The following is a 24,561-nucleotide window of genomic DNA, read 5'->3' as shown; positions in this document are numbered from 1 at the left end:
TGATCAGTTTAATTATAACCAATGAACCAATCTATCCTGACAATGAAATAGACATAGTTTCTGATTTTTTTAATTTATTATATTGAAAAATACAATTGTGACAGCCTCTCCAGAACTGCTGGTTCCATCAAAAGAAAGGTACAGTGTAACCATAATGAAAAGAAACCATCTTTTAACTATTTTCCGTAATATACTAAGAAAATATGATGACTTTACTGGTATGCAGTAGGTTTCAACATATATTATACTGTATTCACAGTTATTTGTATGGTAACAAGGTCCTCAAAAAATAAATGACATGACCTATGACTCTATGGTCAGCTAGTTTCCCCCTGTGTCCAGAAGTCGCATCACTTAGTTCAAATCAAACGGAACTCGGACCTAGAGACTGCTACAGAAATGATTGTTCACAGCTTCAGGCCAAATGAACATAACAACCAGTCCAAGTACTTTGGACACACTGACCACTGCAGCAACAACAAGTACACCTTTGACTTCTATGGGTGAGTGGCACCTGATGACGATGTTTCATGACCCTGGTCAACGGCGATCGGTTGGATTACCATTATATTTGTGTGGGTATGAGTATGAACATTTGTGATGACACGCATTTGAGAAAACTAGTGTGGTCCACGGCAACAGTGTTATTACATTGAGTTTTCCTGAGTCTGTATCTAATTACTAGAACACGCAATAGCTGACATAGACTGCCCTGTACAATATGCTAAAACTCCAACTCCAGAAGGTGTAATCCGAGAGCCTGACTGAATGAAATGACAGGGCGACTTTTCCCATGTTTAATTAGTAACGAGAACTCAACTTTCTTTCCCTATCTATTGTTCCTTTTCTGTTAAGAGGTCGATAAATAGTTTGATTTGGTCTCTCTGTGTTTGTTTTCCGTACTATTGTTGCAGCTATATGATGGCGGTTTGTAAATAATCGAAACTGGACCAGACAATCCAGTGATTGTTATTTGTGAGCAACGATCCACGCCATCAGGGTACGTAGATACACAATCAACCAAGTCACCGAGCCTGACCACCCCGATCCATTTGGTCGCCTCTTAAGATCAGCGACGGTTTCTGGGAATCTCATGTATTCTTTTCCGGAATCCCCACGACGGCCATGTATACTAACCACAGAGGAAATCACTCATTGTGTTTCATTTACCATACAGATTCACTAACTACGTCAGTAGCCACAACGCTACGGATATCCAACGTCATCACTACACTGTCTGAAAGAACTACCTATAACACTGCACAGGGATCAACCGACACAAGAACATCCCTTACCTCTACAGCCCTGTCATCTGCATACACAGGTATCTATTTGTACATGTAATAACAACAACCAATGACATTGTTATACGAAATATTGAAATAATTTCGTGTGAGAGTGTGCATGCACGTGTGTGTGTGTATACACGCGCGCGCTCGTGTGTTTGTAAGCCCAAGTTGTGCAATGAAGGCACAGACAAAAGCAGAAATCTTCACGTTAAAGGCTTCATGTATCTCGTTTCAGACAATGGAAGTATTGTTTTACCCTTAGCAGTGGTGTGTGGTATCATGGGTCTCATCATCGTGGCGCTCATCATATATATGTAAGTACATCAAACTGTTTGATTTATACGTGTGATATTATTGAACTTGGCTATGAAGTCAAAATGCAACCTTGTAAATATTATACAATGATCGCATGCAAAACGTCTATTGCTGCAGCATGGTAAACAGGCTATCCAGGAACTCGCACGGTAATTCATCTAAACCTGAAACGTCAGTTCATTATGGTGTGCAGAGCATCGCCAATGGATCCCATGGAGAAGATGACCTTATTCCCACCAGTGGCACCACCAACACATATTCTGGCCTCAGCTATGATGTTGAAAGAAATATCTACAATGGAATACAACGTAATGCAAGTGAAGACGGTGACGAGCATAGCTACGGTCACATAAACAGAAGTGAAGGACCTTCGTACGTCAACTCCGTTAGTGGAGATGATCCATACATTAACGCCTAGAGACAACACACAAGCTAGTGTTTCAGATTGTTGCAGCATATAGTACCATTATTCGCAGGTATAAGATCAGTCAGTGCGTATTTGCACTTATTAAGTATGATATGTAAAGTTTATGTTGTAAATTATGTCTCTTTATCATGTTCCATATATACTCAAAGCCATTGAAAACGCAATTCAGTGTTCAGAAGATGTGTATTTTATTACAGTGAAAGAAAACCAAATGAAACCAACCAAAATGACAAACACACCCATCACATGAAATGTTAGCAAGTCCGTAAAAAACATGCCCGTCGATGACGTCACAGAGGCTCAGAACGTAGCCGGGACCACCGAGGATGAACAGCGGGTATGTCCACCATGTCCACTGACGTATGCCTGTAGTCGCCGAGGCATGGACTGACAACTCAGGAAACGTTGTTGAATGTTCTGCCAGTGATGTTGTGGGGGTGAGTGAGTATGGTTTTACGCCGCTTTTAGCAATATTCCAGCAATATCATGACGGGGGACATCTGAAAAGGGCTTCACACATTGTACCCATGTTGGGAATCGAACCCGGGTCTTCGGCGTGACGAGCGAACGCCTTAGCCACCAGGCTACCCGACCGCCCCTGATGTTGTAGGGACTGTGTTAACTCTGGCACTGTCTGAGGCGGTTCCTGTTGAGTTTGAACCCTCCGTCAAAGCTTGTCCAACAAGTATTCAATTGGATTCATGTCAGGTGACATGTCAGGATGTTGTTCCTGGTCAGAAAGTCTCCCGTGACGTGCATTGGCATGCTGGAAGACACGCTGATGTAGGGCGCCATGTTGAGCCAGAAATCGCAATAGTGCTGGGCGAAGGGTATTATTCACATAATCTCGAACGTTGAGGTTGCCTTGGATAACCACCGACTGTGGGAACGAAAATTGATGGTACATCCCATACCATTGTACCGCCTCCTCCAAAGCGACACCTTTCCAAAACACAGCGGCGTTGACGGGTTCCAAAAGTACCAAAAGGTACAAAAGGTTGAAATGATGCCACAGTCGAGTTATCGTGCATGGATGGACGTTAACACGTCTGGCGACGATCACTTGAGTTGCCCCTTCTTGCAGCATTCCGATCGCATGGTTCCTGCTGGCTTGATCGAGTCTTGGCATATTGAACAAGTGACGGATGACCATTTTCGTGCGTGCTTTTAAAGAACATGGGATCCAGCTTTTCACGTGCAGCATGTGTCCAGCAACAGTGATTGTGTTTCGGTGCAGTGTGCACAGTTGCGTTTTTCACTTTCTGATTCATTGCTCCAAAGTGGTTCGAACCCGAATTGTCACAAGGGGACACATATCTCTCACCGCACTATCACGATGTTTAAAAAGGGGTTGGGCAATTGCTCTTTTCACAAGTACATGTACCCTCATCAAAAGCTATAGAGTTTTCAATGGCTTTGTGGTAAATCCTCATTCCACCACATTTTTCAAAGTTTCGTTTATCACCCGATCAATCAGCTTGCTTGATAATTATATTTAGTTTACTTGCTTTGTTATGAATTAATATTATTCTAAGCTTTGAACATATCTGGTTATGCTTTTTCACATTCCCTTGAAATAAGATAGTCGTCTGTATATTCAGTGTGAGACTAACCAGTGTTTCTATAAAGGCGAACGTATACATATAAACTTTATTTTGGAAATTATTTCTCTAAAGTTTGAATTTGTGTTCCATATTTATTCCATATTACATGTATACACATTCCAGTAAATCCTTATTCCATAACATTTCACAATATTTCCTTTATCAACTGATCAATCAGCATGTTTGATAAATATATTTAGTTTTTCTGCTTTGTTTTGAATTATTATTACTCTAAAATTTGAACATATTTGGTTATGCGTTTTTACGTTCATTCTGAAATAAAATATTCATATTCCAATAATTATCTTTGTTCATTACCCGATATTTTCTGGTTAATAATTCATCTAAATGTCATGTGGTTAGACAGTTTTTAGATAAGTCTGTTATAAGTGTATGCATATGTTACATTACTATCACATCTTTCAAGTAATTTGATATCAGAACAAATTTGACATCACATGTGTGTCGCTGGCAGGTGTCTGCATCGAAGGGCTGCCAAAGACATTGAAATAATTAAATAAACATAATCATTATATATATATAATAATAATAATAACAAATCTCCATTGTATGATTCCGACTATGTCATTAGTGTTTATGAATCTCTATAAAGTGGTGATGATACTAGGTGTTTGTGAAAAGGTAGGCGTATCCTGCCCCTACGGTGGCACAAGTCACATGTAAAGGCAACCCAACTGTAACCTCGAAAAACACACGAAACATAACGGTACAAGTCACAATAGGGAATTGTAACGGACATGAATTTTGTCACTGATATTTTAGTAATATAGGATAGTAAAAATCGGAGTGTTTGCGTTTTGTACATTTCAAAATCTGTACATTTAACGAACGTAGGTTGTCAAACATAGACGTTAAGAATATATATGAAAATCATCAAAATAATGTTAAAAAGACATTGTTTAAATGCTTGGGATCTTAGCCATGCTTTAGAAGGTAGGGCTACTCGGACCCCGCGTCTCGGGGTCTAAGTGACCATGTCAATGATTAGACACCGGGTGTTCGTTGTCTTAACTGTATCCTTGCTGATAAAAACTAACTACATAATTCACGAGTTGCATCAGTCTTGTTAATGATTTGTGACCAGATATATGTAACTTGTTATTTACGAAATATAGACAGGTGGCGACAAGCACAATATAAAAACAACATTTTTCCTGAAGTTACGTTTACACTGACATGTTAATAGATAGCCCACATTTTCCTGGTATGATAGCACTGTGACTAGTGGTACTATTCATACGATCAGTCAATCTATTGCGCATTTTCTCTTTGTGTAGAGTCATGCTTTTCCTGTAAATGTCACAATGTGTTTACTGGCAATATAATTACATTTGATATCGTAAATTCAGCAACACTTGTCAGAAAGTCTGCATTGTCTTGTTCCACTTGTTTTGCATTCATGGACATGATAGCACGGCAGTATAACAAATTTGAAACACACCGGACCCGTGAAGATCCGGGGTAGAATAGGTCTTCAGCAACCCATGCTTGTCTAAAAAGCGACTCTGCTTGTCGTAAGAGGCGACTAACGGGATCGGATGGTCAGGGTCGCTGACTTGGTTGATACATATCATGGTTGATGCATGTTTCAACCAGACTATGGAGCTCTTCCAGTTCAGACTGTTTCTCAGTAACTATGCCTTGTTGTTGGGCAGCAGCAGCAGTCCAACTTCTCCATCAACTCACTCACAAATGCATCCTTCTCTGCCAAACGGGTATGAAAGGCAATGCTAAGCGTGACACGGTAAACCTGACGCCTTGAATAATATCACACTTTGGATAATTGCACTGAATATTTAAAAATTGCGTGAGTATTTCAAGCAGAACATATCAATTGCCTATGTCAAATTCATTTGTCCGAATTTGCTTCCGTTGGGTAGAGATCGAAATTTCGAATGCAATGTATATGTGCATATTTTCTATACTCTATTTAGAAATGCCCCTGATAATATAACACAAGGCAACTACATGTACATGATTACATACATGTATATGATTAACTTCCGCACTCTATTCTTCTTCCTCCGATAACATTGTGTTCATAGAACGCACTTGTTTGATATATCACAATAGGGATATAACAGGCATGTTAGTATCACAAGCATTGCCAAGAATAAATCATGATCTTGGTTGATTATCGCCGGATTTAGTCTTTATCAGAGACGGCCTCCGTACGCGTGGTCTTGTGGTAGAGCGGAAGATCCCGGGTTTGATCCCAAGCCGCGTCATACCAAGAGACTTTGAAAGATGGTACTTCTGTCTGACGCTTAGCGTTTTTGTACTATGCATTTGGAAATTACTATATCTGATTTGAGGTTATTAAATGATAATAAACCCCCTCTGACTGAAATAGTTGATTTGACGGCCGCCTCACCGCGGAAGCTAATATTCATAGAATAGTACTTTTTAGTCATTGTCGGATGGCATGTTTAAATAATTAAATCTACAATTACAGGTTACAAAATTTGCGGTTACTACAATATTCAAAGGATGTGTGGCAATATATTCCGTGCAGAAAACACGAAAGAAATCTACAAAGAGAATGTATTTAAGTTTTGGGCACAACAGAGAGCTTGGAATTTGGCATATTACGGTGTAAACACACCGCTTGGGTATATACAGCGCCATATTCTGTTTTACAGGCTGTTGTCGGTGATTCCGTATTTCAGAACGACAACCCACTCGAAACACTCGACTCAACCCATGACGCTTCACTCAATAAATTTGCTAACACCAAAGTATTCGCGTTGAATATCGTCATAGTAGAATGGAGTTAAACGTGCGGTTCCAAATTCAATTTAACGCTTTTAAATCTACAGGTAACCTAGCTCTACATTGAAAACAGTACGTTTGTCTCCTATAGAAAAAAAACTACCTTCACACGTACTTCTTTGCTTAAGTAGTCTTGTGACTCCTCGGGAGGGGACTTCTATTCCTGTGGTGACAATATTTATCACATCGATCTCCTCCCATGCTCCAAGCACATAGAATATCATCTTGTCATAATTGGATAAATATTCTCATTTCATTAGTTCAAATCTTTTATTGTAACAATCAAGGTCAGGCTTGGTTTATAGCATTTCACGGTATCGCAGTTGCGTGGACTGCCTACTCCAGACAATGTTATCTAACTACCGCTGTCCTATACGAAGTAGGTTGAACATTGCTGAGTGCGGCGTCACACAACAAACAAGCAACACGATCAAATAAAAACTGTCATGTGAGACCTAAACACAATCTACAACTTACTACATACATAAACCAGCTTTGAACTGGTTGCAGGTCTATATAAGCTTAATGCGGGAGGAAAGACATATTAGCGTAACCGGCGAGCACCTGTTTGATGCTGCCAGTCCAACAATTTTCCTAATCGGGACGAGCCATTTTTAGCAGTCTGATCTCAGTACTAAGGGGAACAACTCTTCACAGTCTATGGTCAGATCACGTGGCCTACCCCCAGCAATTTATCACCGCAAGTGATCCCATGTAACTATTTCCCTATCTATGGACGAGAAAACCTGAAGCCACATACCCAGTTTAACACAATAACACAATTTATCCTCCCACAAAGACTCTACTTTATTGCTTGAATAACACTACTCTTCCCTTGTGTTGACCGTTGGGCTTTCTACCCCGTTTGTAATGAGATGTGTTGTGTTTAGTCTATACGCGTATTGAAAAGACGCAGAATGTTGATCTATTCATTGACATTTGCTGTTAGAAACGGCCAAGACGCTGTCAGTTGTTATTGCAAATGTTATGATTTATGAGGGCAGCCTTTATGACTAAAATAAATATAATATAATAACGCATTTACGTATGTGACTATATGTGGTGTCAGTGTGACATACGATTGGTTTTATATATAGCGCGACACAGCACACCGGAAACAGTGGATTTGGTGGTTGGAAATTAATGACGTTGTCAATCTGTTTTAATGTTGGAATATACCAGGAGACCACCAGAATGAGTGAAAAACAACCACTATCAAAGGTAGGAGAAGCATTTAAGACATAAACTCCAGCGCAAAAGAAGGTAAACCCTATTAATGGTGGCTGAACATGAAACAAACAATAAATTGCAATTCGACGGCGGTGAATTTGATACGAGCGTCATAGCTGGGTTTTTGAAATTATGGGTGTAGTGTTTCGACGCCTGTTTCAGCTGCGGAACGGTTAAATAACATTTTTGGGTCAAATTCAATTTTCAAGATTATGTGTCACTATCTTTTGCCAGTCAGATTATATACATGAGTGTGCGATATGTGTGGACAGAGTACTAGACATGTTAACAATAAAAGTGTTTTGACATTGGTGGAACATTTAAGGGGGGTAGTACTCAGACAACTGGCCGTCGAAGCAACTCATTCATCATCTGCATTAATGATCATGTATTTATTATAAGAAATCTGACAATGATTCACAGAGACAATGTCCCAGATTCACCGATGGTACTACTTATAATGTCTGCACCCAGAAAAATGTCAATAAGGTACATTTTGAGTTTTAACTTTTTCTCTGTTCCAGGTATATTTACAATATTTAGTATATTATGCTTTATCTTTGTAAGAGAAGTGAGGTTGGGTAGCCTAGTGGTTGAAACAGTCGCTTGTCAAGCTGTAGGCTCGCGTTCGATGCCCACATGGGTTCAAGTTGTGATTGCCGTTTCCGCTGTCCCCGTCGTGATATACTTGGAATAAATGCGGCTTAAATCCCAACTCAGTCACGTAGGAGGAAATATGTTTTTAAACTTTTGGTCTGTCGTTCCAGAAACAGCTCAAGCTGAGGAGTGGTAAAGTTGTTCCGCTACTTTTCCCCGAGGAGGTACCGCCACACACGAATAAGCGTCCAGTAAGATATTCCTCCCTCGATAACTTCCCTGACGCCATATCACCAACACGATCTCTCGGCAATGCCCGAACTTGGACATCCAAGAGCGGAACACAATCGGAGAGAGACTTCCTACTCCTCCGGAAGATGATTGAAATGGGAGAATTCCAACGACCCAATGAGAAACTTCCTTTCAAAAACCGACGACTCAAGGCCCAGGAGAAGAGAATAGACACTCCCCCAACCCCAAAGCCCTGTCAAAGACAACCAGTACGATCCAAATCTTCTTCCAGGAGAGTGCCGGACCGAGTCAACTTGGGACAAACCAAACGGATCTCCATTGCTGACTTTCGACGCACGAAAATGCCCGGATTTCTGAGTTTCGTTTGTCAACGGAAACACGCACCGGTGGATCTACTGGAGAAAACACGATCGATTCACTGTGACCTGTTTGGTCCGGGTTTGTGTCCAGATTGCCAGAAGTTGGAGAACAGGTATGACTTTACCCAGGCCCAAGATGACCTGTTTCCTTATCTGAAGGTCACCTCCCGATCCTTGGTCGCGGCTCCTAAACTGAAGAACCAACCAACGCCGATCTACCTTCAGGGTAAATGGCATCTTTCCGCGAAGAAGGAAGCTGGGACTAAAGCCCTGGGGAGTGTGTACACTCAGCTGGATCTGTATCACAGGATTGTCAGGGACAAGGAGGGGAACAAGAGATGGGATCTTATGACGTATGGCTAGCTAATGTTAAACCCTACCGATATGTACTAAAGGCCCAAACAACAATGATCTTCAGGATTTATTTCCTTCTAATTAACATTTATGCTGATGGACTTCGTGGCTTTTGAGATTGTGTGACTTTTAACCTCGGATGATTAAAAAATCAACGTATTGCCTCACCAGAACTGCACAGAGCATGCTATAGTTTATGCTTTGAAACAGAGGTATACAAGTGTCAATTTACAGATTTCTTATTGAAAGTAATTGTTCGTTTATTATGCATTATATTTTTATCATTATGTGAATATTAATGTGTACAACATAGTACCTTCCGATGAATGTTGTTATCTCCTGACAGCATGTTCGTTTGTTTGTTGCTTCAGGCCGCATTATTCCAGCTTCATGAAGGCCGTCCGTAAATAATTTTTTCGGGACCAGATAATCTTGTGATTGCTATCATTAGCATCGATCCACGCAATTGAGATACCATGACATGCATCAACAAAGTCAGCGAGCCCGAATATCCGATCCCGTTAGTCGCCTCTTACGACAAGCATAGTCGCCTTTTTCGGCAAGTATGGGTTGCTGAAGAACAATTCTAACCCGGATCTTTAAAGGGTAGACCGCTTGTCGTCATTGACACGCAATTATCCAGGTGAGACATTTCGACATTGAGTATGCTTGTGCGGTAAGCATGGGCAATAAGAGACCTGTCCTGGCTCGGAATTCGCTAGAGGTCGTCTACTGCGCTGCTTCTGATCAATCACGATCCTATTAATTGCAAGATTAATCAAGATAAATGTACAAATGTATGCCTCTGAAATTGATAATTTGGTTAGAAATTATTTATGTGCGACAAGAATATAACACTACAGCCAATGGTGAATGAGGGATTTCACCCAAGCAAATGTATGAGGTTGAAACTGGCTTGAAAAGAGAACTGGTAAATCAAATAATTTATATTTTACGAAGGCTTCAATGTAATTTAACATTATAAGACTTCCACCGACTGGTAACTGTTGGTACTAGTTTGCCAACATCGTAATGCATATCTTACATATTATGTATGATCAACTGTCTCTGGAACAATATTGATAAATATTTTTAATGCAGTCAGGAAGACTCAGAGCAATGATTCATGGTCAGTTGTGTGAATATATAAAGTCAGTGCAAGATAATAGACAATGTTGATTATCCACTGATTCCATTTTGCTCAAAGGGCAAAAAAGATGTGAAAATTATATATAGTGGACCACTGAAAATCAGTGATGACATCAGGTGAAGTCTTTGTAATGAATTGGTCGATGAAGCGCCAGTAGAAGTAAATCATTCGCTTGTTACGGAGTTGGCTGTTGGAGCGGGTTTATTTACATGCTGTGCGTAGGTGTAATTATAAGTGTTCTGTGTGTTTAAGACATATCTCTGTAGAGCCACATCATTAATGTTTTCTATCATGTTTCACATATCACAGCAACAACTATATATTGTTACCGCCTGTTATGTGTAAATGTTTTGTCGCATCATTTGTATCTGCCGATCTTTCTTCCTACTGATCAAATACATATATAGACAGTACTTCTCATTTACTATTTGTGAAATACCAAAATTTGATATTAGAATTATGTTAAGAAATCTACGGCGCCTAACCCATGCTTGTCGTAAAAGGCGACTATGCTTGTCGAAAGAGGACTCTAACGTGATCGGGTAGTCAGGCTCGCTGACTTGTGATGCATGTCATCGTATTCCAATTGCGTAGATCGATGCTCATGGTGCCAATCACTAGCTTATCTGGTCCATAATCGATTATTTCCAGACCCCGTCATATAGCTGGAATATTGCAGGGTGCGGCGTTTAACAACAAACAAAACTAACAACCCGAGGCCTTGTTCCTGCATCAGCTACCTCATATGTCAAGTGGTTATTTATAAACGAATTCTATTTAGTTACGCATGAATGAAAAAATTACAAGTTTTTCTTTTCTGTTTCCATTAAAATTGAAACAATAGGCCACGCCCACTCCTGACTGGAGGATAATAGAGTGGACGGACTTGGTTGGATTGTTATGACGAACTACGTCACTGATTTCGTATCGTTGGTACATTTTTTTATGATTAAATAGCCAGTCTGGTAAGTTATTTTTGTTGACCTCTTTATTTATAATAAGTGGTATCGTCGTTTTTGTGTGTCCACCTGTTTTTACGTTCATATTTCGAAAACAAATTGAAGACAATTCTTTGTCTGTATTCACTCACTCCAACATGGAGGTCCATACGAGCTGATTTGGGCCACACTTTATACAGTATTATACTTCTATTGGGGCCCATCCGTTTACTGAGGCAGCAAAACATAGGTCGTGGACTACCACACTGTGAGGCATACACGGATACGGTAGGACATATGGGATTTTAGGATAAAATGCTTCATAAGTTGTCCCGAGGTTCACAAACACAAACTAACCGTTCACTTGAAAAGCGGAATGTGTAAAAGAATAACAGCGGCATACAAGCTCACTCACTCACTCACTCACTCACTCACTCACTCACTCACTCACTCACTCACTCACTCACTCACTCACTCACTCATTGTGATGTAATTGTCTCCCAGTAGAAGTGATATCCACTTCCTTTCGGCATTATAGTGTCCATATCTTTACATGACTCACGCATGCTCAACTCAAAGCTAAATCACCATCTATCTGGAAAAAGGATTAAGTGTACTCAAAATACACAGTCACATTTCAAGAAAGCAGGTTTATTCATATGAAAGGATACAGACATCCACTTTGTAATACAGAACAGACAGTCTTCACATTACATCAGATATAAAGCTCATACAATCTTGAACTGCAATTAATATCTATTGAAAAAAAAACTCTTCAGAGTTCCTGCCAATGATACACAGTTATATTTAAATAACCATCATCCATTTGCTACACATATATAAACCAGTAGGCACTATATATAAATAAAATACTAATGTGGATTAATGACTAATAATTGTATCTAGCACCATAATATAGACAATCACCGTACAATCAAGTTTACTGCTTATAGAAAGTTCACGAATATCTTCGGTTGAAATGTATATGAAATGTATATGATAGACACATCTTGTTCCTGCTATTACAATTTGACCAGACAACTTCTCAGCGTAACAAGGGAAGCAAACGATTGACTGGCATGATGTGTGAGGGCGTAAACCAAAAGGTTCCCTCATCACACCCTCTCTCATCTGGAAGTAGAACATACTCAACAATCGCCCAAACATTGTGTTCCTGTCTGATACTGTCATCAAAGGGGTTGATGCACATGCAACTGCAAGCTGTCAAGGGACCATTCTCGAAACAATAATACACTGTGTTATTTTCGCGCGTCTGTTAAGATATTGAGTGTCATACTAAGTACGCAATTAAAATGTTTGCTACGCAATTAGCTGTGTGCAGACAACTCGTCCATCTGGATTGTTATACTTCATGATACAATGGATGAATTCAAATGTTTAGATGACAACTGAAAATAACACGAAGTTGAGGTAAAACATTATTCTTAAAGCCTAAAGAAAGGTAATTATGGGATTCGAGTCCCATTTTACAACATTCGCATTCTGGTTTATACAACCCATACGTTTCAGGAGCACCAATTGCAGGTGAAGTTTCTGCAAATGGGAAACGACCGTGCACTATTATGTAAGCATGTTCGTTAAACCAAGCATCAACATGGATGGTGCTCGGTATACGTATTAAGAAGATGAAACAAGGGTGTCCAACACTCTGTCATCAACAAACACAGGTATATGTCTGTTACTACAGGGGCAGTCGGGTAGCCTAGTGGTTTAGCGTTCGCTCGTCCCGCCGAAGACACGGGTTCGAATCCCAACATGGGTACAATGTGTGAAGCCCATTTCTGGTGTCCCCCGCCGTGATATTGCTGGAATATTGCTAAAAGCGGCGTAAAATCAAACTTACTCACTCACTCACTGTTACTACAAGTGCATAATAATAACGCCTTATGTGTAAGTGTATTTATGCCTGTGTATGCGTAGTGCGCGCGTGTGTGTGAAAGTCCTAGTTGCGCAAGTAACGCAGGGAAACAAGCGGAAATCTTCAAGTTGAGGACTTCATGTATCTCGTTTCAGACAATGGAAGTATTGTGTTACACTAAGCAGTGGTGTGTGGTATCATAGGTCTCGTCATAGTGACGTTCATCACATATATGTAAGTAACTCTTTCTTTGATACACGAGATACTATAATAATTGGCTATGAAGTCAAATGTTTTTTTATTATTATAGAATGGCAGTATGGAAAACGTTTATTGCTGCAGCATGGCAAACAAGCTATCCTTAAGGAATTCCCACGGTAATTCATCTGATACTGAAACGTCAACCACACGATACATCCATCCCTAATTGATTCCAGGGACAAGATGACACCCATGGCACCAGCAGCACCTACTCTGGTCTCAGGCATCATGATGACACAAATGTCTATGATTGAATACAACGCAATACAAGTGAAGACGTTGACGAGCCTGTCTACGGTTTCATGACCATTAGTGAAGGGCCTTCTCATATTAACTGTACCAGTGGAGATGGTCCATATGTTAACACCTCGAGACAACACACAAGTCATTAAAAGTCTTGTCGTATATACCATATATACCATTAGTGTGAGAGTGAGTATTGTTTTAAGCCGCTTTTAGCAAGATTCCAGCAATGTCAATTTTACATTGTTGCCATGCCCGGAATCAAGCCCCGGAAACAGATCTAGGATATTTAATCAGAACAAATCTCTACTAAAAGTCTCAAATGTTTTAGAAAAGGGAGGCGTATCCCACCCCACCTTTGGCACCTGTCACTGACACATGCAAAGGAAAGTCAATTGTCCTATTAAAACGCGGGGAATGTAAAGGTACAAGTCAAACTAGGGAATCATTGTTGTCTCTGACATTTTATTCAATGGATATTTTGATAATATTTACAATCACCACGACAAATAGTTTATCTATTTATAAATGGAAGTATTTGTTCTTTTGTATATTATTAATTAATCTGTACATTGAACGAACTTGGTCACACAAAGAGGTTTTGAATGTATATAGTTTCAAGAGGGTCATCAATAGCATGATTAAAGGACATTGATGAAATGTTTGGGATCTTTATTATCCATGGTTTAGAAGGTAGGGCAACTCGGACCCCGCGTCTCAGGGTCTTACCGACCAGCGGCGTTCGTGGAGTCAACTGTATTCATGCTAGAGAGGGAAACTAACTACATAATTCACACAGTTACACGTCTATGTTGTGAATGATTTGTGACCAGATTTGGAATTCGTTATTTACGAAATAAAGAGTGCTAAATTGATATCAGATGCCGGCATACAGACGTGGTGTACAAGAGCAAATGGACGGGTGGACACTTAACTAAAAAAACTTTCCTGAATTCACATTAACATTGATATGTAAGTACATAGCCAACATTGTTTATACGACCATGCAATCTGTTGCGAACTTTCTCTTTGTGTAGTGTCATAGTTTTCCTGTAAATGTCACAATGTGTTTTATGGCAATATTGCATTTAATATCGCAAATTCAGCAAAAAGTGTCAGAAAGTCATTCTATTTATTTGTATATTTGGACATGATACCATCGCAGTAAAACAAATGAAAAAAACACAGTCATATATGTACAGAAATCTTGAAAATTAAACTTAGCAATATTAAGGATTACTTACAATGGACAAAACTGCCTTGTCCCCACAATAATGTATGTCTGTAACATTTGCGACATTCCAACCAAGTAAATATTTTAATCAGCACATAGCAATCGCCTGTGTTTAATACAATCGTCAGAGTGAGCTTCGATTAGGAAGAGATCTGATGTTGGTGAAGATCAAATGTTCTGATTCAGGGGCTAGAGACTACTTCTTTTACTGCCCCCGGACAATTGTAATAAAAAAAATGCCGCCGATAAAATAACACTCGGCGAATGCATGTTTATGTGGATATTTTCCAGTACGCTTTTCAGACGTGACCCAAATTATATAACACATGACAAATATATGAGGAAACTTGTACAAACAGTCCCCGATAAGAACACAGGAAAGGTACATGTAGATATGAATATTTTCCGTACTCCAGTCAAGACCGCAACAGATAATATAACACATGACAACCACTAGTAAATGTCAATATTTTCTGTACTGTTAAGAACGTGCCCCGGTAATTATATACAGAACTCCCCCTTCCCCAGATCTGAAGGAAAACATTAGGGATAAGGCTTATGCTATTTAGCTATATTCATCATGAATTATCATGAATTAGTACTATGTATTTTCAAATACTCGTAAGCGACATGAAGAGTGATCGTAAAGGAGGTGAATATATGATCACCACTGGGTGGCCTTTTGCACAACATTAACCACAATGGGCGTTTTTCGGGGTAGAATAGGTCTTCAGCAACCCATGCATAATGCTTGCCGTAAAAAGCGACTATGCTCGTCATAAGAGGCGACTAACAGGATCGGGTGGTCAGGTGCCTTGACTTGGTTGATGCATGTCATCGATTCCAATTGCGTGGATCGATGTTCATGGTGTCGATCACTTGATTGTCTGGTCCAGACTCAATTATTTACAGACTGCCGTCATATAGCTGGAATATTGCTGAGTGAGGCGTAAAACAACAAACAAACAAACCGTTCTTACAGTGGCACAGCAATGGTTCCTACTCCCACAAAAGACTGCTATATCCGTAATATTGGTATAGCAACTCTTTGCAACTGGTTCAAAATCGTCAATATCCTCACCAGACAAATATATGTACACACAAGACAATTCGGACCGTCCTTTCGACCACAACATCCCAGGCTGCTGTTATCATTGCGTCTGAGACCTTCATCACTTCCGGCTTTCCTCCCACTCTTAGCTGACACTCTGTGATAAAACTGGAAGACTGATCAAAGTGACGTTAACCCCAACTCACTAACTGTTATTGTTTTCACGTTAATAAGAGTTGCTGCGACAGAAAGCAGTTAGTTTTGGTGGAAGAAGCACGATTGTTTGCGCTGATTTATCCGCCATGGGTTGAACTGTCAGTCATAATATGCAGGGAAACCTCGCAAGAATCCGTTATCCAGGTGGGACCCGGCGAATTCTTTTATTAGTTATCTCGTACTATCAAACATGATGTTTAAGCACGATAACACATATCCATATCGTTAGAGTATCTGCCGACATCTTTTGCACAGAACAATGGTAACATGTTGGACAGATCTGAACCTCATGAAACACTGACATGAAGTGGGACGAATGAGTACAGATGAACTCAAGCCCTATTAAATCTTGACAGGTATGCACCCAAGGTAAACATTAAGTTGAAATAGATTAAACGAATCGAATCGGAAACGAATTCTGATTACTGAACAAAGCATACAAAGAACGAAGCCGTTCGTGTTGTTTTGAGGAATATCATAATCTAGTAACACTCGCGATCGTCGTGTGATGACGTGTATGAATCACCTCTACCATCGTGTAACCTCAGGTAGACTTTCGACGGCAACCGAAGTAATCTACTTATAAGCAGCGCTTTAAATTGGATCGACGAGATGTTATATCTCGGTTGCTTACGGAAAGCCCGTTATGATGACATTTGTAGTGTTAGACCAGTGAGACCTTGATTCACGTCGGTGCCTGTGGACGCATTGTACGAGAAACACAATGTCAGCAGGTGTCATTGGCGTCTTTATTCAAGACTGACATCATTAATATGTAATAAGTACATGTGTAGTACGTTTGATATTATTTTTACTAGTCCGCAATTTGCCGTTTTGCAATAGAGATAGACACAAATATCACACTTATTATTTGTATTCTTACTGGTATTGCAGTTCTCTTCGTCTATTTTTTTGGAAATTTAGGCTGCCACCATTACCAATCCAATTAGCAGGTAGGCCAGTGCTTAGTGTATGCCCTATAGTAATATGGTAGTGTACCAGAATTCTACTTAGTATTCCGCGCGGCTGTGCTCTTACGCTCACTGTCAAGTCAGGAAAACGTACTTTGAAGAAGGAGAACCCATTAGCAAATGTCCGCATCTGCAGGCACACGACTACAAGCAGTTCATCACTGGAAATGAAAAGCTCCATATAATGGGCCTCATTTGAAGTACATTAACCTACTCATAGTCAGTTTTGAAAAAATATATATCATTACTGCTGTAAGTAGAGCATGTCACATGTTGATGGATATGCACAACCATCCAGCACAATCTTAGTACCACCGCCACCATCCCCTTCCACGACACGTACATTTGCACACACACACTGACACTCGCACCCAATCTGTCTGTATGTCTGTCTGTCTCTTTCTCTCTCGCTCTCTCTCTCTGTGTCTCTGTCTCCCTCTCTCTCCCTCCCTCTCTCTCTCTCTCTCTCTCTCGCACACACAAGGCCACACACACACACACACACACACACACACAAGACCACACTCACACACACACACATACACACACACACATTCACCTACTACCCCACCCTCAGTCAATCCGTTAGATATCAGAATTATAACTGTCTCAATATTGTAGAAAATAATCCCTGTAGAGTCGGAATACAAACAAATACAAATTGCGATGTAGTTCCACCACATATAGTTATTTTCTTCCCTGTTCGCAGCCAACCAGAGACATTTTCCTCATGCGTATTTGCTATCATACCTGGCGAGGTCTGTCGGCTAGTTTTCATTGTGTTGGTTAGGACATAAATTCAGTTTACTTTAAAATACTACGTTTCGCATTGTGATATGTGTAAGGATTTGGTTTAACTGAATGATTCATGGGGTAGAAAATCGATGTCCGAGAGTCATTTCGTGCTGATATGTTTGACATGAACCTTCTGTAGTTACATTGCCTGTGTTTCAATCGTGAATGTATTGGACTTTCATAATGGCGGCATAATTCACACTGAATAGGAATACAATAGTTTTACGACATGTAATGCCTGAGTCGACATGTTGTGTATCTATGACCATGCAGAAAGGGTGTCTTGTACTTCTGAGAACTGAGATTGAATAGTTATGCATGCTGGAAGAGTGTTTGTGCTTTTCGTGTATGTCATATCGGCCGTACAAGGTGAGTAAAAGGCCCGACAGACTTTCCATGTGTGTACTTCAGTAAGTGTAACATGATTGTTCATGTTGGCAACTACATTGTCATCAGATTTCAATATTTTAAAAGTGGTAATCCTATTAGTTTGCATATGGATCTTTGAGTAAAATCGAGAGATTGCCAAATGACCTTGGCACCTGTGATTTGTTGTGGCTGATAGAACAAACATATATATATATTATCATCTCCATTGATGACCTCTCTTATACAACCTATCCAGCCACTGGAAAATTTCAGACAGTGCCCTCACCCTCATCTAAGTATAGTAACTTCCTGACGACTGATCACTGTCCAAACACAATATAAAGAGCGTCTACAAAATTTCAACAGGAACAATGTAATACAGTTACAATCACTGTCAAACAATAAAATACACTGTCATACAACCATATACATGCTCCTGTGAAGTCGCTGAATGTAACAACGTACTAGGATTTACACATACTAGTGTTTTGCTACATTGCATATCTAGGAAACAGAAATGGATATCAAACAGCATGAAGATACAAGTATTTCAAACAATTTATCGGATATAGACATTCCAATCAATAATTCTATTCACGCATATACGATCCTTGGATTTCTGATTTGTTATATAGATTTGAGACATTACAACTTTCTGCAGCATTCATGCAATAGGCTATATCAGACAAAGACTTGCGTAATTTTTAAGTGCAACATACGAAATTCGTTTGCCTGGTTTACTGATCAGCATGATCTATAATGTAATTTTGAGGATGAAAGCTGCTAATTATAAGACTCGACTTAAATGTTACATGTTTTGTATTGATACCATTTCATGAGTAATGTGTTATTTGATACAGAATAACATTTCCATAGGTCATCAATACATTAATGCACCTCTCACTCAATTTACCTGCGACTGCAGTAAAATGTTTTACATTATATTTAACGAAGTATATTCGACTGTGATCGAGTTATAATAAATAAATATATAAGTGTTATATATATATGTATATAAGGTTACACCAGAACTGGGAACAGATGTATAGAGGGGTTGTCGGGAACCTTCACAAAACAGCTTCAGTGCTCTGCCGGTGAACGGATACATGTCGAGCAAGAGGCGTATGGGGATGGAGACGCCCTGACATGTCGTCTGAAATCAGCAGAGACGTGTAGTCAGGTCCACACCAGCAGCCAAAATGGCCTAATCGTCAACTGTAATGGGAAACAGTCATGCCGTGAAGCCTTGACTGCAGGACCCCTTACAAACTGTAACTACACAGATGCTACTGAAGTAATTTATACCTGCATTAAAGGTGAGACGCACATTTAGTATCTGGTCAAACTGACACTATCAGCATGGTTTGCTTTTAATGATGAGTTACTGGAAAAAAAACACATGAATGATTTTAGAAATTTACCCCAAATAGTCAAAAGACTGGTTGCGACCGAATGGGTTTTGCGACTGCTCTGAAACATTGTAGCGACCTCAGTGAAACCCCTGAAACCTTATTGCGATTGTCAAATATTTTCGCCACCAGGAGGTTGCATCGCGGTCGCATTGTCTGTGTGACTGAGGCTTAAAGGGATCGAGTGGTCAGACTCGCTGACTCGGTTGATGAAGGCCATCGTATCCCAATTGATCATGAGTGGATCCATGCTTACGATGGCACTCTCTGGATTGTCTGGTCAAGACTCTATTTCTTGCAGATCAGCGTCATATAGATGGAAAAATACTACATTACTAGACGGTGCGCCTCCGTGGTCTAGTGGATAGAGCGTCTGCTGGTGATCAGAACATGACAACAAGTTACTGACATAAGTATATACACATGTATTGAGAAAATAATCAGTAAAAATAACAAATAAGTAGAGAATTGACACTTGTGATATAAGGAATCGCGGTTCTCATTATGCTGATCTTATGTTGATATTATCGTATTTGAAACGTTGTCCTTGACTTCACATCTAGAGGTAAACGATTAGTAGCTTGTGGCCACCACCAAGATTTCATGACTGTTTGAGCCCAACATGTTATTACCTTTAAAACATCCATAATAATGCCTGATTAACAGGCAAAAGAACACAAGACAATATATTGCGTCATTTGTTTCATGTATGAAACATGGGACGATATCTAAAATTATTATTACTTGTAGTAGTAGTAGTATATAGACATCCTCATAACAGTGTCAGTCTTGCGAACGAAATATTGTTCGTTTCAGTATTCATCAATGCATATTGACATGCCAAGGTTACACGTGTATTTGTACCACACTATGTAACCTTGCTAAAGTTTACTTGAACCATCTTCTGTTTGTGATAAATTACAAAGCAAAACAACAGTGCGTACGAATGCTGGACTGCCGTCATCGCATCTTTCGCCAACATTGCAATAAATTATAGCGTATGTTTTGTAATTACCATCCAAAGGATACTGCAAATTAACTGACCAACTAAAAGTGCATGCCAACTGTCAACTGGATCATGACCTTGGTGCTACCAGTAAGATGGAAACTCCTTTCCCTGGTAATAATGCTATAACATTTACATGTATGAATGTTGGTTCTTGATTTGAGCTTCAAGTTCATTTCTGCCTTGATCAAATGGACGCGAGCACAAATTCACGTTTGTGTGAGAGCAATTTGTTTGATATGAACCATACAATATGTCGCTAATTTGAATCAAAAGATATACATTGTTCAACATGTTATATACATTGTGTTTCAGGTAGTATGAATATGTGTAGTTTAGGTACTGTCAGAACAACAGTAGGGGCGTCCTTGTACCTCAATTCCCCGAGCTACCCTAACAGTGTCGCTGTGAACAGACGCTGTGCTGTCAGGATCAAAGGAATGGGTATACGAGTAACATTGGTAGAAGAGCGGATGAGACAAGGGCTAGTTAACATCTCAGGTGACGGGAAACAACTCTGGGAAAGCGTGTACGTGTCCCAATACAACAGGGTATTACCTGGAACAGCTGCAGAAGTAGTAATAGTCTATGACAACCATGATCAGGCTGGTGCAAATCTATGGATATGTGTTGATGGTATGTGTGAGGTTATAAATCAAATTTATCTTTTGACGTGTCTCCTGATTGATAACTATCAATTTATCAATCAATTAGCAAATCGAATCTGATGCCGATCGTGAATTGAATTTTGCCTCGCTTTCCGAGAAAATATATATAATTATTACAATCTACCTTCAGTCAGTCTAGTGTGATCCCTTTTATTGATGAAGTTCCTTTCATGAACCAATCTATCCTGACAGTAAAATAAATAAAGCTTCTGATTTGTTCAATGTATTATATTGAAAAATACAATTGCGACCGCCTCTCCAGACATGTTGGTTCAATCAAAAGAAAGGTGCAGTGAAGCCACAAACATCTAATTTGATGACATTTGACGTGACTGGTATGGATTAGGTTTCAGCATATATTTTACTGTATTCACAGTTCATCGTATGGTAACAAGTTCCTCAAAAACTGATTAAATTACCTACGGCCCAATGGTCATCTACTTTCCCCCAATGCCCAGGAGTCGCATCACCTTTTTAAGATCAATATGGAACTCGAACCTAGAGACTGCTACAGAAATGATTGTTCACAGCTTCAGGTCAAATGAACATAACTTCTAGGCGACAAACATTGGATGTATCAACCACCCTATCACCCACGCCAACACAGCAGCCATCACGTTCACAAGGTACAACCAGACCGAGTACTTTGGACACACTGACGATCACTGCAGCAACAGCAACTACGCCTTTGACTTCTATGGGTGAGCGTCACCTGATAACGATGTTTCATGACCCTGGTCAACGGTGATCAGTTGGATTACCATTATATTTATGTGGGTATGAGTATGAACGTTTGTGATAACATGAATTTGACAAGTGTGGTTACTGGCTACAGTGTTATTTCCTTGAGTTTTCATACTGATATCTAATTACTAGAACATATATGAACATGCAAGAATAATATAATTTAACATATTATTGTGGTGTCATTACCTGCATGAGTATGAACAGAAATGATTGTTCACAGCTTCAGGTCAAATGAACATAACTTTCAAGAGACAAACATGGGATGCATCAACCACCCCTTCACCCACGCCAACACAGGCGCCATCACGTTCACAAGGTCCACAAGGTACACAAAGTACACAAGGTCCACAAGGTCCACAAGGTACACAAGGTGAGTGTCACTTGATGACGATGTTTCATGACCCCGGTCAACGGTGTTCAGTTTGATTATCATTATATTTGTGTGGGTATGAGTATGAACGTTTGTGATGACACGCATTTGAGAAGACTAGTATGGTCGATGGCAACAGTGTTATTACCTTGAGTTTTCCTGTCTGTATCTAATTACTAGAACATGTAATAGTTTAAATAGACTGTCCTGTAGAATACGTTAAAACATCAGTACAGCACTTCTCCAGAAGGTCTGATCAGAGAGCCTGACTGAATGTGGGTATGAGTATGTCATTTGTGATGACATGCATTGATGATACATTGATGTTTGTTTCGTAATAGCGCCATTTTGCTCTTTACAGTAAACTTAGTTGTTTACATCGCATTTTCATAGCAAGAAATACAAACTTTGATACTTCTAACAAGGTTATTGGCCTATAGTTCTCAGGTTTATTAACAACACCTTTCTTGTGAAGAGGCAAATTAACCCCCAAATGACCACTATTTTGGATATGCATACCTTTGGTGCATATTTAAAGAATTCTATAGCTATACCACTGAAGCCTGGAGCCTTTCCACTTTGCATACCTGAATATCTGTTACATCCTCTTCATGCGTTATGTCTATATATAATTCTAATACATCTTTACTTGTGTTTATCATCACATCTGTTATTGAATCTAGAACTCTAGAATAGATGCGTGTATATTTCTGATAATACAGTTGTTTATAGTACTTCCATGCTTTAGTAAAAGGCGACTATGTTTGTCGTAAGAGGCGACTAACGGGATGGAGTGGTCAGGCTCGCTGACTTGGTTGATGCATGACATCGTATCCCAATAGCGTGAATTGATACGCATGATGTCAATCACTGGGCTATCTGGTCCAGACTCGATTATTTACAGACCGCCGTCATATAGCTGACAGAGTGAAATACGGCGTAATACGGCTTGAAACAACAAACAACAATTTCGCATCCAACCAGTTATGTCCCTAGTTTTTTAATTGTTCGTGTTTGATCTGACGTTCTATGAACATATAAATAACAGGCCTTGAAACTGGTTATATGATTCTCTGACACAGCTATCTATATGTACATGCAATAACGGCAACCAATGACATTGTTTTACGAGAAATATTAAAATAATTGTGAGTAAGTGTGCGTGTAAGTCCGTGTTGCGCATGTAACGCAGAGAGACCAGTATAAATCTTCAAGTTAAAGTCTTCACGTATTCCGTTTCAGACAATGGAAGTATTGTGTTACCCTTAGCAGTGGTGTGTGGTGTCCTGGTTCTCATCATAGTGGGCATGGCGCTCATCATATATATGTAAGTAACTGTTTCATGAGAAACTATATGACACTTCGAGAGAAGTCAAAATATAACCTTATGATAGTGAAAATTATACAATAACAGTACACTAAACGTTTGTCCCTGCAGCATGGTAAACAAGCTATCCAGGACGGATATGCACGGTGACACATCTAATTATACTGAAACGTCAACTCATCTTGGTATGCAAACCATCCCCAGTGGATCCCAGGGACAAATGACCTTACTCCCATCAGTGGCACCAGTGGCACCACCAACACATATTCTGGCCTCAGCCATTACAATGAGACGAATGTCTACGATGGAATGCAACGTAATGCCAGTGACGATGGTGACGAACATAGCTACGGTCGCATTACCAGTAGACAAGAACCTTCCTATGTTAACTCTGGAAGTGGAGTTGGTCCATATGTTAACACCTAGAGACAGCACACAAGCTTGTGCTTTAGGCTCTTGTAGCTCTATAATCACTTTGAGATCAGCCAGTCTTCTTTATAAGGGGGAATATGTACATATAAAGTATAACAAATAAACCTTATTTTGTTATTTATTTCTCTTAACTTTGAATATATGTTCCATTTTCCATATTATACACATTACACATCTTCTTTGTTATGAATTATTAACACTCTAAGCTTTGAACATATGTGGTTTTGTGTTTTTTGCACTCCTTTCAAAATACAATTTTCATTTTCCTGTGTATC

General features: G+C 39.6%; 2 protein-coding genes across 3 annotated transcripts; both read left to right on the top strand.

The window, feature by feature from the left end:
* The first annotated feature begins 439 nt into the window (after positions 1-439).
* Positions 440-24,435, top strand: LOC125373512. Of its 2 annotated transcripts, none has more exons than XM_048384630.1 (3): positions 440-503; positions 1,525-1,603; positions 23,966-24,435. In XM_048384630.1, exons 1-3 carry the CDS (start codon positions 500-502, stop codon positions 24,387-24,389), a joined length of 507 nt encoding a protein of 168 aa, XP_048240587.1. In that variant the 5' UTR covers positions 440-499; the 3' UTR covers positions 24,390-24,435. The 2 variants fall into 2 exon arrangements, with proteins under 2 accessions (XP_048240587.1, XP_048240588.1); XM_048384631.1 differs by lacking the exon at positions 23,966-24,435 and adding an exon at positions 1,722-2,106.
* LOC125373511 lies at positions 7,592-9,424 on the top strand. The gene is made up of 2 exons (XM_048384629.1): positions 7,592-7,649; positions 8,426-9,424. The coding sequence occupies exons 1-2, from the start codon at positions 7,623-7,625 to the stop codon at positions 9,227-9,229; spliced, it is 831 nt and encodes a 276-aa protein (XP_048240586.1). The 5' UTR covers positions 7,592-7,622; the 3' UTR covers positions 9,230-9,424.
* Positions 24,436-24,561: the final 126 nt, after the last annotated feature.

Source organism: Haliotis rufescens, unplaced genomic scaffold (genome assembly GCF_023055435.1).
Source record: "Haliotis rufescens isolate VD_foot unplaced genomic scaffold, xgHalRufe1.0.p SCAF_5, whole genome shotgun sequence".
Classification (NCBI taxonomy): domain Eukaryota; kingdom Metazoa; phylum Mollusca; class Gastropoda; order Lepetellida; family Haliotidae; genus Haliotis; species Haliotis rufescens.
This window is presented reverse-complemented; position numbering and strand designations above follow the sequence as displayed.